We start from the raw sequence: 14,228 nt of genomic DNA on the forward strand, positions 1-14,228 counted from the left end.
AATTGGGTCACCACAAAATCAGTGCACAATAATATCATAAAAACAATATCACTAGTTGCAAACTTTATTACAAAAGACCACTATCCAAGGACAGAAAGAAGACAAAAGCTTGGAGAAAGAACGAAAAAAGTCTCGTGGGCTAATCTAAAAAACGATCAAACAAGAAATAATGGTAACAGAACCAAGAAAAGAAAGATGAGGCCGAGCCGAGAAAATAGAGAGCTTGAGGCAGCGCTGTGCAGAGGAGCGGAGGGTGAAGGAGAGAAGGAAGAAGGTGACTTCTCCACGACTTGGGGAGACGTGACTAGGATGTCAAATCTCTGTCCGGCTTGACAGTGACCAGGAGCTCCGCAGACGAAGTAGTAACGACCGGGACGTGTGAGGTTAACCACGTCATAACCGGTTTTGTATCTTGCTATGGTGGAAGAGAGGTCGCAGAACTCGAAAGCTAAAGGACTCGCAACTTCTGTCACGTCATGGAAATCCTTGTTGTACTCGAAGACGAGAGAGTCACCCACTTGGAAGTGTCTTGACGTGACCCATGTGTAATAGTCGACACCCGGTGCCCATCCCTCGACCTTGTGCGTTGTTCCCACGCATCCTACGAAGAGAGAAACGGTCACGAGCGTGAAGAAACTGATGATCGCGGTCTTTGTTATCGCCATTTTGATGCGTAGAACGAGAGATCAAAGCCGAAAACTATCGAAAGGGTTGCTGAAAGTGAGAAACTTTGAAGGACCCATGACGGGTTTATATAGATATTCCATTCCTTTTCCTTTTGGGGTTTTTTGTTTGAATAATATCATCGATTAGATTAAGTTTCCTTTTTTTTGGGGCTCTGTGTTTCCTTCTTCTTTTTTATTTTCAATTTTTTCTTCGAATATATTAATACGTATAAGTCGATCTATACGCGTCTGATTAGGGTTAAAAATATAGGATATGTTTAGCGGCAGGTCAATACAAAATTTCCGAAAACCTAGCGTCTGATTAATACGTATAACCCTTTTACCGTGCATCGTGTTTCTTTTTTTTTTTTAATGGAAAATTCTTTAACGCGCAAAGGTAGAATTCATGCACGTGTCTAGAATTAAAACAAAGTAACCCGGACTTATAATGAATCAAAAAAAATTGAAAAATAAAAATATATCTATTAAGGTGGTTTATGTAGGGAATCTAGAAAAAATCTCAAAATTTGATTTTATTGAAAAGATAACAACCTTAGAAATAAAAGGTAAAGGCAATCAAGAACTAACAACCTTGAAGTTAAAAGATAAAGATAAATAAACAATAAGGTGATGATAAATCTGAATAGATATGGACGTGTATATATAAAAGAAGTATGAAGGCTGAGAAATACAGAGTTTAAAAGAAAAAAAAAATCGTTGAAAAAAAAGTGCAAGCGTTGGTGAAAGTTTATGTTTTCTATAAGTAAGATATATATATATATATATGAGAGGAAATTCAGTAAAATCCGACGTAACGAACCTTGGATATGAAAGTTTAGGGATTCACACGGGTTCTTTGGTGAATTGATAGAATTCATATTGTAGGAGGCTAACACTTATGGAAAATGTGGTGCGCATTGCTATTTCAAAAGAAACAAGTTGTAGTTGTGAAATTCCTATAAATGAATAGAATCGATTGAGTGACATTTGAGTGCATCAGTTATTTCAAGTGGTATCAGAGTCCGATCACCGGTCATAAGATAATTTCCTCTCGTATCAGTGCAGGCTACGTGACGTATAATGCATACATTCAAGGAATTTCAGACGCCAGGGAAGACACCATCGTTCGACTCGAGCAACTATAGATATTGAAAAATGAAGATAATAAATCTGATCAAAAGCATTGATAAAGATGCTTGGAATGTTATGGAAGAAGAATAAGAGTTTTCAAAAGTGATCACAGATTGGAAGAAGATCATCAAACCGAGTGCTTAATGGACACTGCAAGAGAAGCAAGCTTCAGCACTAAATGTCAAAGCTCTTACTATAATCTTCAACACAATAGATCCATATGAGTTTAAGCCAATTTCCAAGGTTGCAAAATTGCCAAGGAGACGTGAAAAACACTAGAGTTGATTCATGAAGGAACTAAAACTGTTCAACACACCAGAAGAGACATATTGAATGCGCAATTTAGTCAAAACAAAATGGGAGAACATGAAACCATCAATACTACAAAAGAAACCTTCATGTAACGACGAAACTTGAGACAGAATTTTCCTTCGCACACAAAATTGCAATGGAATACGACGATTTCGCGACGAAATACGGTAAAAAAATTGGCTCTGTGAACAGTCGCAAAATTCGTCTTTAATTTGCGACGGAATACGATGAAATTATTGCTGTCACATCAATTACGATGGAAATTTTAATATTTGCGACGGAATACGATGAAAATTTCTGTAGCAAATATTAATTTTATTTCTTTTTAATTTATTTTAATTTATTTTCAGAATTTACGACGGGTCTATTACAGTCGATTTTTATATCAGTTTTTTATTCGTTTCTGATCTATTTCAATATTGTTCACGTTCCAAGAAAATTTTCCATTTCTATTTGATTTTTTGAAGTTCAAAGTTTTGTTAATTTTAAATCTAACAAAACGATGGGAAATATCCTAAAACACCATATTTTAGCATTGCTATTCAAATTACAATCTACTAAATGATAGTGGTCTCGATCAGAAGCGAAGAACAACACAAGATTTCTACAAAAATATTTTCTATTTTTTTTAACATGATAGTTTAATCTTTAAGTAGACAAAGATGAAAGCAAATCACTTTAGTGGATCCTAGATATATGAAAACAAAACGTAATGGAGATATAACTCCTACAAGAAAGGAAGACTAATTCTCCCATGTTTTATTCAAGCAAATAACCGCTAACGGCCGGTTCGCATCAATACTCTTTCTGTCGAGAAGAACCTTGCCCACAAGGTTCATATGTGGAAAATAGATTCATATTCATTTCCTTCGATCGAATGGAGAAGCAATATGTGCCGCTGAAAGAGAATCAACGAGGCGAGTGAGAGATCTTTCTAGTGCACGGAATTGTTCTGTCATGGACGTCTGCACTTGGGCAAATTCACTCTGCACTGTCGAAAATTTTGTTTCCAGAAATTCGATGTGTTCCTTGTTGGTCGTCATTGTGATACCACGTGTTATGGTCCGGATCGTGAATGGTAGAAAATAAAGGGTCGACAATCCATATTCCAAATTGTCAATGACCTCTTGGTTGTTAACATGGTACCACCAAGTGAAAAAAACTATTCTCCAAATTGTCAATGACCTCTTGGTTGTCCGGATCAACGATAATGAAAAAAACTAATAAAGAAAAAGATAGGCTCTGATACCAATGATAGTGGTCCCAATCAAAAGCGAAGAACAACACAAGATTTCTACAAAAATATTCTCTACTTTTTTGTAGGGTATACAATGGGTTCGAGCCGGGGGGCTGGCTCATATTTCTCCGAGCTGGGCTTAGAATAATTGAGATAGAAAAAAACGGGCCACACGAGTCGGTCCGTCACGGGCCGAGCTCGTGGCGAAATTATTTTAAATATTTTTTAAATATTAAAATTATTTTAAATATTTTTTAAATATTAAAATTATTTTAAATATTTTTTAAATATTAAAATTATTTTAAATATTTTTTAAATATTAAAATTATTTTAAATATTTTTTAAATATTAAAATTATTTTAAATATTTTTTAAATATTAAAATTATTTTAAATATCTTTTAAATATTAAAATTATTTTAAATATTTTTTAGTATTTAAATTTTATTTTTAAAATTAAATATTTGGCTCGCGGGCCGGCTCACTTGGCTCGGGGGCTAAAGCGATTTGGGGTGGATTGGTCTATTTTGGCTTGGGACAAATCGGGCTGGGATGGGTCGGGCCAACCCGTTTTACATCCCTACTTTTTTAACATGATAGTTTAATTTTTAAATAGAAAAGATGAAAATTTAGCAGGTCCTAGATATATGGAAACAAAACGTAATAGAGATATAACTCCTACAAGAAAAGAACATACAAAATGGATTGGGGTTAAAGAATGATTCATAGTGAACTCCGATGGGAACTTTCCCCCGGGAAAGATGCCTAATATTTATATACACAACTGTCATTGTTCACACATCGCATCCCCCCGTTAAGTAGTCATGCATTACGATACAGGGATTTCAAGAATTGGGTTCCAACCCTTAATCCGCTTTTCTAACTAATTCTCCCATGTTTTATTCAACGCAAATAACCACTAAGCGGCCGGTCCGCATCAATACTCCTTCCGTCGAGAAGAACCTTGCCCACAAGGTTCAGATGTGGAAAATTGATGGGTATTTGTTTCCCTCGATCGAATGGAGAAGCGATATGTGCCGCTGAAAGAGAATCAACAAGGCGAGTGAGAGATGTTTCTAGTGCTTTGCTCTGTCATGGATGTCTGCACGTAGACGAATTCACTCTGCAATGTCGAAAGTTCTGTTTCCAGAAATTCGATGCTTTCCTTGTCGGTCGCCATTATGATAACACGTGTTCTGGTCCGGATCGTGAATGGCAGAAAATAAAGTGTCGACAATCCAGATTCCAGATTGTCAATGACCTCTTGGTTGTAATCATGATACCACCGAGTGGTCCGGATCAACGATAATGAAAAGAACAAAAAAAGAAAAAGATAGGCTCTGATACCAATGATAGTGGTCCCAATCAAAAGCGAAGAACAACACAAGTTTTCTACAAAAGTATTCTCAACTTTTTTGTAGGGGTGTAAAATGGGTTCGGATCCGCGGGTTGGCTCGCGAACCAGCCCATATGTAATATCCCGGTTCCCGAAAAAAAATATTTAATTATTTTCGAGAATAAATAATTAAATAAATGCCGCTAATAATTCGGAAAAGAGGATTGGTCCGGGGCTGACCAGAATGGGCGGACCTGAGGAAGGAAAATGCGGACTGGGAGGAGGTCTGGTCCGGAGCTGACCAACTATTGGTCAGCCGGACCAGGACACTCAGTCGGATCAAACGGAAGGAACGGACCAAGAAAAGAAATAAAAATGGGAAAAACTGAGTTGGTCAGCTCCGGACCAACTCAGTCAGCCGGACTTGGACAGGACGGACGGACCAAGAGGAAAATGAGTGTAGTCCGGACTTGGTCAGCCGGACCAAAATCTGGTCAGCCCCGGACCAAGTGATAGATAAACTGTCGGCAGACTTATGGTGCGCGATTTTCTCACACATGGGGGCCACAACACACCTAATCCGCACCAAACCGACAAAAGGAGACCCCAACTATCTCCTACACTTGTCCAATCACCCCAAAACTCTCTCATCTACCTTAAAGACCCTCTCAAACAGATCAAATCAACCATTTTCAGACTGAAAATGGGCAAAGAAAGAAAAGAGAGGAAAAAAAGAGAGAGGGAGAGAAAGAAGAGAGGAGGAGGAAGAGGGAGTTCGGGAAGACATTGAGGAATAACCCTTGAGTGTCTAGGAGGAGATCAACGATAATGCGGAGGATCACAGAAACATCAACCATGCTCGACCAGATCAGATTCAAAATGAATCTGATCCAAGAACAGGTGAGTGGCTTGAGTTACGTCTGTGTAAACTCGTTTTCATCGATGTGATTGTATTATCTCGATGATTCGTTCAATGAGAATTTAGAAACAAACGACACTCAATTTGGCTGAGAAACGAAGGAGATATGAACAAACGAAAATTGTGGAAAAATTAAAATTTGCAGAATCGCGATTTTTCGAGGTACAGGCGTTACGGATCATTTTTCATCACGTATACATGAGATTTAAATAATTTATTGCTTAGATATGAAAAAGGACATCCCAATGAACATTTAGAAACAAACGGTGCGTGATTTGGTTAAGAAATGAGTGAGTTATGAGCAATCGAAGTCGGACCAAAAACTTGAAAACGCGAACGGACGAACTGCCCAAAAAATGGTCCGATCAACCGATTTCGTGGGGACGGGCCGGATCCGATCCGCTGGACTAAATACTGGTCTGGACCAGACCAAACCTAAGAGGAAAGAGAAGATAAAAATTGTAAATTTTAGGGAGAGAAAGGGAGTTTGAGGGAGGAAGATTTCTCTACGGCAAGTATAATGCCGAGAGACAGGAACCAAGATTGCAGAAAAGAATGTTCTATTTCTTTCTTGTTATTAGATGAAGAAGAAGTTACAGATTAAATACACAAAGAAAGGTTTGTACAAAATGGAAACTAAGATATTGCTAAATATATACAAAAGGAAACAAGAATGTGCAGAGAGATATGTTGTCGTTGAGTCGACAATCTCATCACCGTAATCAAGCTTAACATATTGGTCAGCTTGAGTTGGGGAAACTTTGCATATCTGAGTCGCCTTCAATATCCGAGTCACTATTATCTTCTACACCCCCCTCAAGCTTGGCTTGTAGATATCAACAAGACCAAGCTTGGATAGATTAGTTTCGTGGGTCTTGACGTTAGGAGCTTTGGTGAATAAGTCAGCTAGTTGATCGTCACTTCTCGTGTACGGAGTAGAAATGATGCCTTGCGTAACTTTCTCACGGACAAAGTGGCAATCAATCTCGATGTGTTTGGTCCTTTCATGGAACACCAGATTTGCGGCAATGTGTATGGCCGCTTGGTTGTAACAGTGAAGCGGAATAGGTTGATCTGAGTGAATTCCGATATCGCCAAGCAGAGCTTTAAGCCAAATAAGTTCACTTGCAGCGGTGGCCATTGCACGATATTCAGCCTCGACACTTGATCTAGCAACCACGTTTTGCTTCTTGCTTTTCCAAGTGGCCAGGTTTCCGCCAATGAAGGAGCAATACCCTGATGTTGATTTCCTATCATTTTGATCGCCTGCCCAATCAGCATCGCAATATCCAACGATGTTAGTACGGTTGTTGCGGTTCATCCATACGCCCTTTCCCGGAGATCCCTTGAGATACTTGAGAATGCGTTCCACCATCATCCAATGTCGTTGACAAGGAGCATGCATGAATTGGCTGACCTGCCCAACCGCAAACGATAAGTCAGGTCGCGTAATAGTTAAGTATATGAGTTTACCTACAATTCTCCGATAGCGTTCGGAGTCTTCGAGTGTTCCCCCCTCTGGTAGATACTTGTAACCTACTTCAATTGGAGTCTTCACGGGCTTGGCTCCAAGTTTACCTGCACTTCTCAACAAATCAAGTGTGTACTTTCTTTGGGATAGAAATAAACCGTCTTGAGATCGAGATACCTCTATACCAAGAAAGTACCTTAGCTCTCCCAATTCTTTAATGTCAAAAGAATGATGTAAAACCTGCTTGGTTTGTTCTATACCAATTCGATCGTCTCCTGTAATAATTATGTCGTCGACATATACTAATATTACAATGATACCTCGTTCGGTTTGTGACGTGAAGAGAGAGTGATTGCTTTCGCTCCGCTTGAACGTGTGGTTCGTTAGAGCAGTGTGAAGTTTGGCATACCATTATCGCGGTGATTGTTTGAGGCCATAGATAGCCCGGTTGAGTTTGCAGACTTTGTTGTCCCCTTTGGAGTGATGTAATCCAGGAGGTAAACGCATATATATTTCTTCCTCGAGATCCCCTTGGAGGAAAGCGTTTTTGACGTCCATCTGCCAAAGCTCCCAACCTAGGTTAGTTGCAATTGAAAGAATAACTCTTACCATGGGTAGCTTAGCCACAGGAGCGAATGTGTCATTGTAATCCTAGGTTTGAGTGTAGCCTTTGGCGACTAGCCGAGCTTTGTGACGTTCTATGTCGCCATTGCTTTGATATTTAATCCACCTACAATCGATAGCTTGTTTGTGTTGTGGAAAGGAACGATGTCCCACGTCCCATTTTTCTGTAAAGCCGAGATTTCTTCTTCCATGGCCTTACGCCATACTTCCTGTTTGTTGGCTTCTTCAAACGTCTGGGGCTCAATTCCCTGATCTATCTTACTCAAGAAACACTGATGAGTAAGTGGTAAATGACTAAGAGAACAGAATTGTTGAATAGGATGAGTTACCATATTAGCACTATCCCTTAGTTTGAACGATGGCTTCCTCTGTCTAGTACTTCGGCGCAAAGGGATGACAGGAGGTCTAGGGATTATGATACCTCTCCTCAGATTGGGAGACCTTGGTTCATCGTCAGGCTCAGAAGATTGATGCGGTTGTGCCTCAACCTCCCTGTTTTCGAAATTAAGATTGTCAGCTGGAATAGGAAACACAGGTGCCTCAGTGATACCTGGTTCTGGTACAGGTTCTTGAGTCCGATGGTCATCTGTCTGATGGAAGCTTTGACTCTCATCGTTATGAAGAAGAACTTTCAGAGTCTGTGAATAATCTGGAACGGTTTCAGATTCAACTTCAAGACTCGTCCATCCTTTCTTATCAAAGTAGCTAAGTTCTTCCAGAAACTTCACATCCCTTGAAATAAATAATCTTCGAGTTTCAGGTTGATAACATTTGTAGCCTTTCTGTCTTGTGGAAATATATGAGGAATACACACTTTAAGCTCTTCGAATCCAATTTGCTTCTTTGGCTTTCTGAAACAAGAACATAACAAAGGCACCCAAAAGTCTTTAGGAAATCAAGAGAAGGTCGTGTCTTATTCAATACCTCGAATGGAGACTGATCCTGCAGAATTCTGGTAGGCAATCTGTTTATGAGGAAGTTAAGCAGTCATCACTGCATCACACCAGAATCTTTTGGGAATTGTCGATGAAACATCAGGGTCCTAGCCACTTCCAGGAGATGTCTTCCTCTCTGCCACCCCATTTTGTTGAGGAGTGTAGGCACAAGATGACTGATGTTCTATCCCATGCTGTGAGAAATATGCAGAGAACCGAGAGTTTACATACTCTCCACCATTATCTGAGCGAAGACATTTCAGATTGGCATTGTACTGCGTTTTAATATAGCTATGGAACCTGACAAATGCATCAAACACATCTCCCTCTGACTTAAGCATAGTGAGCCAAGTATATTTTGATTTTTCATCAATGAAACTAACAAAGTATCTATAATTTTTTCTAGAAGAACATGGGGCTGTCCACACATCAGAATGTACCAAGTCAAAACAGTTTTCATAAATAGTTTTCGAAATGGGAAAGACTGCATGACAATGCCTGCCCAAAATGCAGGCTTCACAGTTTTTATGATAAAAAACAATATGAGGAAACAATATTTTTAAAGCTTGAGAATGAGGATGACCTAATCTATCATGCCAAATGGAGTTGAGAGCTATTTCAGCAGGTTTGGAGTTCATCTCGAGAAGATACAATCCATTTGCTGTTCTTCCCTGAGCAATGATCCTTCCAGTCTTAATATCCTGAAACTTAACACCATTAGGACCAAAAATAGCATTGCAATCGAGATCTCTAGCTACTTTATAAACTGACAAGAGGTTGTTTGTGAAATCAGGAACATAAAGAGCATCAGTTTCTTTTGCACAAAGAGTCAATTTTCCAGTTCCTTTGATAGGTATGGTCTGACCATTAGCAATTGAAACCGAGCCATGAGTATGTTTAATATCAGACAACAGATTTGGATTATAGATCATGTGGCTTGTCGCCCCTGAATCAATAATCAGATCACTCTCAGCAAAGGAGGTTAGAGCTACATTACCAAGATCTTTGGATGCAATCATCTTGGAAATATTTGAGGTGAAGTGTTGCATCATCGCTTCCAGGTCCATCTTAGTGACATATTCACCAGATGTAGTTTTCGGGGAGTTGTCGATGGTGATTAGCCCTTCTTCGCGAGCTTCAATGACACTGTCTCCTGCTAACCTGGCACTTTTAAACGAAGATTTTGTGTTTGCATACCTTTGAGGTTTGAGATGTGGGTGTAGTTGCCAGCACTTGTCCTTTAGGTGACCTTTGTGTTTGCAATACTCACAAAAATGAGATTTTCGATCGTTGTTTGATCGGAATTGGCCAGCTTTATAAGCAGACTCATCTGGTAATACTCTGGCTTTATGAACAATTTCGCTTGTACCAGAAAACAAGCTCTTTCCCCCTTCCTCCTCCTTAATGCGAGCACAAATCTCGTTAAAGGTGGGCAAGGTAGGTTCACGCAGGATGGATTGAATCAGATCTTTGTAGGACCCATTCAGAGAAAAAAGCAGAGCAAAGATTTTGTCTTGCTCATGATGTGCAAGCTCTGTTTGGTCTGTTGGTGGCTGCCTGAGTTCTCGAAACTCTGACCAGAATGCTGTGAATTCTCCAAGGTGAATCTGGAATGATTTCTCTTCCTGTCGAAGTGAGGAAATCTTGCTTTTAACCTCGTATATGCGGTTGATGTTGGAGACATTCCCAAACACTTCCTTCAGAGTATCCCAAAGCAGTTTCGCCGATTCAATGTGATTAAAGGATGTCAAAATTGAGGTTTCAAACGAACTCTGCAACACAGTGACTACAATGTGGTCTTCTTGGAGCCACTTGGAGTCAGCCTCAGAGATCGTAGCCTCAGGTGTGTCATCCAGATTTTTGGTTGTGGTGACATGGTCCCACCATCCCTTGCTCTTGAGAAACATTCGAGCAGATCTGGACCAACTCAGATAGTTGTCCCCATAGAGGGTGACTGGAATAATTTTAACAACAGAGTTTTCCATTTATCTAAAGAAGAAAAGATAGCAGCGGAATAGTGAGTAAAAAAAAAAATTCGGTCTCCGACCCTGAGAGGCTCTGATACCATGTAAATTTCAGGGAGAGAAGGAAGTTTGAGGGAGGAAGATTTCTCTACGGCAAGTATAATGCTGAGAGACAGGAACCAAGATTGCAGAAAAAAATGTTCTGTTTCTTTCTTGTTATTAGATGAAGAAGAATTTACAGATTAAATACACAAAGAAAGGTTTGTACAAAATGGAAACTAAGATATTGCTAAATATATACAAAAGGAAACAAGAATGTGCAGAGAGATATGTTGCCGTTGAGTCGACAATCTCATCACCGTAATCAAGCTTAACATATTGGTCAGCTTGAATTGGGGAAACTTTGCATATCTGACTCGCCTTCAATATCCGAGTCACTAATATCTTCTACAAAAATGAACAAAATGAATGAATACGCGTGGTGAGACGTGAGAAATAAATACTGCGAGTGAATCATTGTGTGCTTATTTTTGGGTAGCATTGCATGGCGTGAAACGGTAAGACGGTGTGAGGCCGAATACCGTGATACGCGTGATTGTAGCCGGGGGATGATGATGCATGTTGAATGCTATGGTTGAAACTCACTCGTGCAATGCGAGGGGAGCATGATTGTGATTGTGATATAGTCGCATTCGATGCGACGCCCAACGTCATGCGATGTGACGAGTGTGAGAGGCGCTCCTAGTCATGCGATGGACTAGGGTTTATGGCTAACCCTAAGGTGCGAAGCCATACGGGATTTGATTGTCGCGCGAAGCGACGGCCAACGTCATGAGATGTGACGGGCGTGAGAGGCGCTCCTAGTCATGCGATGTGACTAGGGTTTATGGCTAACCCTATGGTGCGAAGCCATACGAGATTTGATTGTCGCGCGAAGGACGGCCAACATCATGAGATGTGACGGGCGTGAGAGGAGCTCCTAGTCATGAGATGTGACTAGGGTTTACGGCTGACTCTATGGTGCGAAGCCATACCTACTTGATTGTCGTGCGATGCGATGGTCAACGTCATGCGATGTGACGGGCGTGTGAGGCGCTCCTGGTCATGAGATGTGACCAGGGTTCACGGCTAACACTATGGCGTGAAGCCATACGGGAATGAATATGATGATGTTCTGATGTGATATGAGTATATGTTTAATGTTGAATATTATATTTTATGTTTTATCGTTTTAACACAGTTCTCCCTGAGAACGGGTTTACCGGGTTCAACCCGGCTACTCACTAAACGGTTATGCTTAGCCCTCGTGGTTTCATCTTTTTCAGATCACGAGGAGTACATGTAGCATATCTAGACAACGATGAAGACTAGAGAGAGGCAGCATCACGTACGGATTTGATTTGTGTTAATTTTTTAAAACGATGTTTTTCTTGCGTTGTATTTTAAGATTGGACGTGTGGTAATTAAAGGTTGTATTAAACTATTTCGCTGCGTGTTTATAAAATAAAAGTTTTAAATTCCCGTATTGTTGTTTCGTAATATTTTATTGTTTATTAGTCCATGTGGCGCATCTTGTGACGGGAATCGGGATACGAGTGTCACACCATATTTCTTCGGGCTGGGCTGAGAATAATTGAGCTAGGAAAAAAACGGGCTACACGAGCCGGCCCGTCATGGGCCATCTCATGGCGAGTCAACCCGTCACAGGCCGAGCTCATGGCGAGCCCGCCTGTTATTTTGTTCTGTTTAAAATTTTTAAATAGAAACAAAACGTAATAGAGATATAACAACCCGTTTTATACCCCTACTTTTTTAACATGATAGTTTAATTTTTAAATAGAAAAGATGAAAGAAAATTATTTTAGTGGGTCCTAGATATATGGAGACAAAACGTAATAGAGATATAACTCCTACAAGAAAAGAAGACTAATTCTCTCATGTTTTGTTCAACGCAAATAACCGCTAAGCGGCCGTTCCGCATCAATACTTCTTCCGTCGAGAAGAACCTTATCCACAAGGTTCAGATGTGAAAAATTAATGTGTATCTGTTTCCCTCATCGAATGGAGAAGTGATATGTGCCACTGAAAGAGAATCAACGAGGCGAGTGAGAGATGTTTTTAGTGCACGAAATTGCTCTGTCATGGCCGTCTGCACTTGGGCGAATTCACTCTGCAATGCCAAAAATTCTGTTTCCATATAAATTCGATGCGTTCCTTGTGGGTCGCCATTATCATACCACGTGTTGTGGTCCGGATCGTGAATGGTAGAAAATAAAAGATCGACAATCCAGATTCCAGATTGTGATTGATGTCTTGGTTTTCATCATGATACCACTGAGTGGTCCGGATCAACGATAAAGAAAAAACAAAGAAATAGAAAGATAAATAAATAAAATGTAATGGAGATATCCTACAAGAAAGGAAGATTAATTCTCTCGCATTTTATTCAACACAAATAACCGTTAAACACAAACAAGTTATTAAGTTTAACGAAATTTAAGAGAGAACATGTATAAATAGATAGCATTTTTAAAAAATTCCCAAATAATACTTTTATTTGAAATCTTAATTGTTTTCGAATATAATCGGATTCTATTATAATAATATTGGTGTTAAATTTTTTTAAAGAATTTAGCATTTATAAGTTTTACGGTTAGGGTTTGGAATTTATAAATTAAAATGGTTAAAATTTGGTATTTAATTACTAATTATTAACAATAGAAACTTAAGGTGTTGTAGCCTTCTATAATGTTGTAAGTTTAGAGCTCCGTTGAAAGGGTACAATGCCTTTTATTTTTGTTTATTGGTAGTACATGACATTTTTAAAATTTTCCAAATAATACTTTTATTTGAGCTTTAAATTGTTTTCAAATATAATCAGATTCTATTATAATAATATTGGTGATAATTGAATAGGAAAAGAAAGATGAGGCCGAGCCGAGAAAATAGAGAGCTTGAGGCAGCGCTGTGCAGAGGAGCGGAGGGTGAAGGAGAGAAGGAAGAAGGTGACTTCTCCACGACTTGGGGAGACGTGACTAGGATGTCAAATCTCTGTCCGGCTTGACAGTGACCAGGAGCTCCGCAGACGTAGTAGTAACGACCAGGACGTGTGAGGTTAACCACGTCATAACCGGTTTTGTATCTTGCTATGGTGGAAGAGAGGTCGCAGAACTCGAAAGCTAAAGGACTCGCAACTTCTGTCACGTCATGGAAATCCTTGTTGTACTCGAAGACGAGAGAGTCACCCACTTGGAAGTGTCTTGACGTGACCCATGTGTAATAGTCGACACCCGGTGCCCATCCCTCGATCTTGTGCGTTGTTCCCACGCATCCTACGAAGAGAGAAACGGTCACGAGCATGAAGAAACTGATGATCGCGTTCTTTGTTATCGCCATTTTGATGCGTAGAACGAGAGGTCAAAGTCGAAAACTATCGAAAGGGTTGCTGAAAGTGAGAAACTTTGAAGGACCCATGACGGGTTTATATAGATATTCCATTCCTTTTTCTTTTGGGGTTTTTTGTTTGAATAATATCATCGATTAGATTAAATTTCCTTTTTTTTGGGCTCTGTGTTTCCTTCTTCTTTTTTATTTTCATTTTTTTCTTCGCATATATTAACACGTATAAGTCGTCCA

At 39.7% G+C, this 14,228-nt stretch overlaps 2 protein-coding genes across 2 annotated transcripts; both read right to left on the minus strand.

The window, feature by feature from the left end:
- Positions 1–137: 137 nt before the first annotated feature.
- Positions 138–797, minus strand: LOC104815263 (mavicyanin-like). The gene has a single exon (XM_010543599.1). It carries the CDS (start codon positions 663–665, stop codon positions 156–158), a length of 510 nt encoding a protein of 169 aa, XP_010541901.1. The 5' UTR covers positions 666–797; the 3' UTR covers positions 138–155.
- Positions 798–7,767: 6,970 nt separating this feature from the next.
- LOC109116756 lies at positions 7,768–13,988 on the minus strand. Its single transcript, XM_019202733.1, has 6 exons — positions 13,664–13,988; positions 9,212–10,582; positions 9,069–9,126; positions 8,860–8,928; positions 8,508–8,657; positions 7,768–8,425 (listed from the first exon to the last, which is right to left on the minus strand). The coding sequence occupies exons 1-6, from the start codon at positions 13,986–13,988 to the stop codon at positions 7,768–7,770; spliced, it is 2,631 nt and encodes an 876-aa protein (XP_019058278.1).
- Between the last annotated feature and the right edge of the window lie 240 nt (positions 13,989–14,228).

The sequence above is a fragment of the Tarenaya hassleriana genome, unplaced genomic scaffold (assembly GCF_000463585.1).
Source record: "Tarenaya hassleriana unplaced genomic scaffold, ASM46358v1 Cleome23, whole genome shotgun sequence".
Classification (NCBI taxonomy): Eukaryota; Viridiplantae; Streptophyta; class Magnoliopsida; order Brassicales; family Cleomaceae; genus Tarenaya; species Tarenaya hassleriana.

What these genes read in the sequence shown, in the direction of transcription:
- LOC104815263 (XM_010543599.1), bottom strand. Translation starts at nt 665, where the DNA reads ATGGCGATAACAAAGACCGCGATCATCAGTTTCTTCACGCTCGTGACC.
- LOC109116756 (XM_019202733.1), bottom strand. Translation starts at nt 13,988, where the DNA reads ATGGCGATAACAAAGAACGCGATCATCAGTTTCTTCATGCTCGTGACC. An exon ending in CATTTGGCATGATAGATTAG is followed by an intron (nt 9,127 to 9,211) that starts GTCATCCTCATT and finishes CATTTTGGGCAG; the next exon opens with GCATTGTCATGCAGTCTTTC. An exon ending in TTGGATTCGAAGAGCTTAAA is followed by an intron (nt 8,426 to 8,507) that starts GTGTGTATTCCT and finishes ATTTATTTCAAG; the next exon opens with GGATGTGAAGTTTCTGGAAG.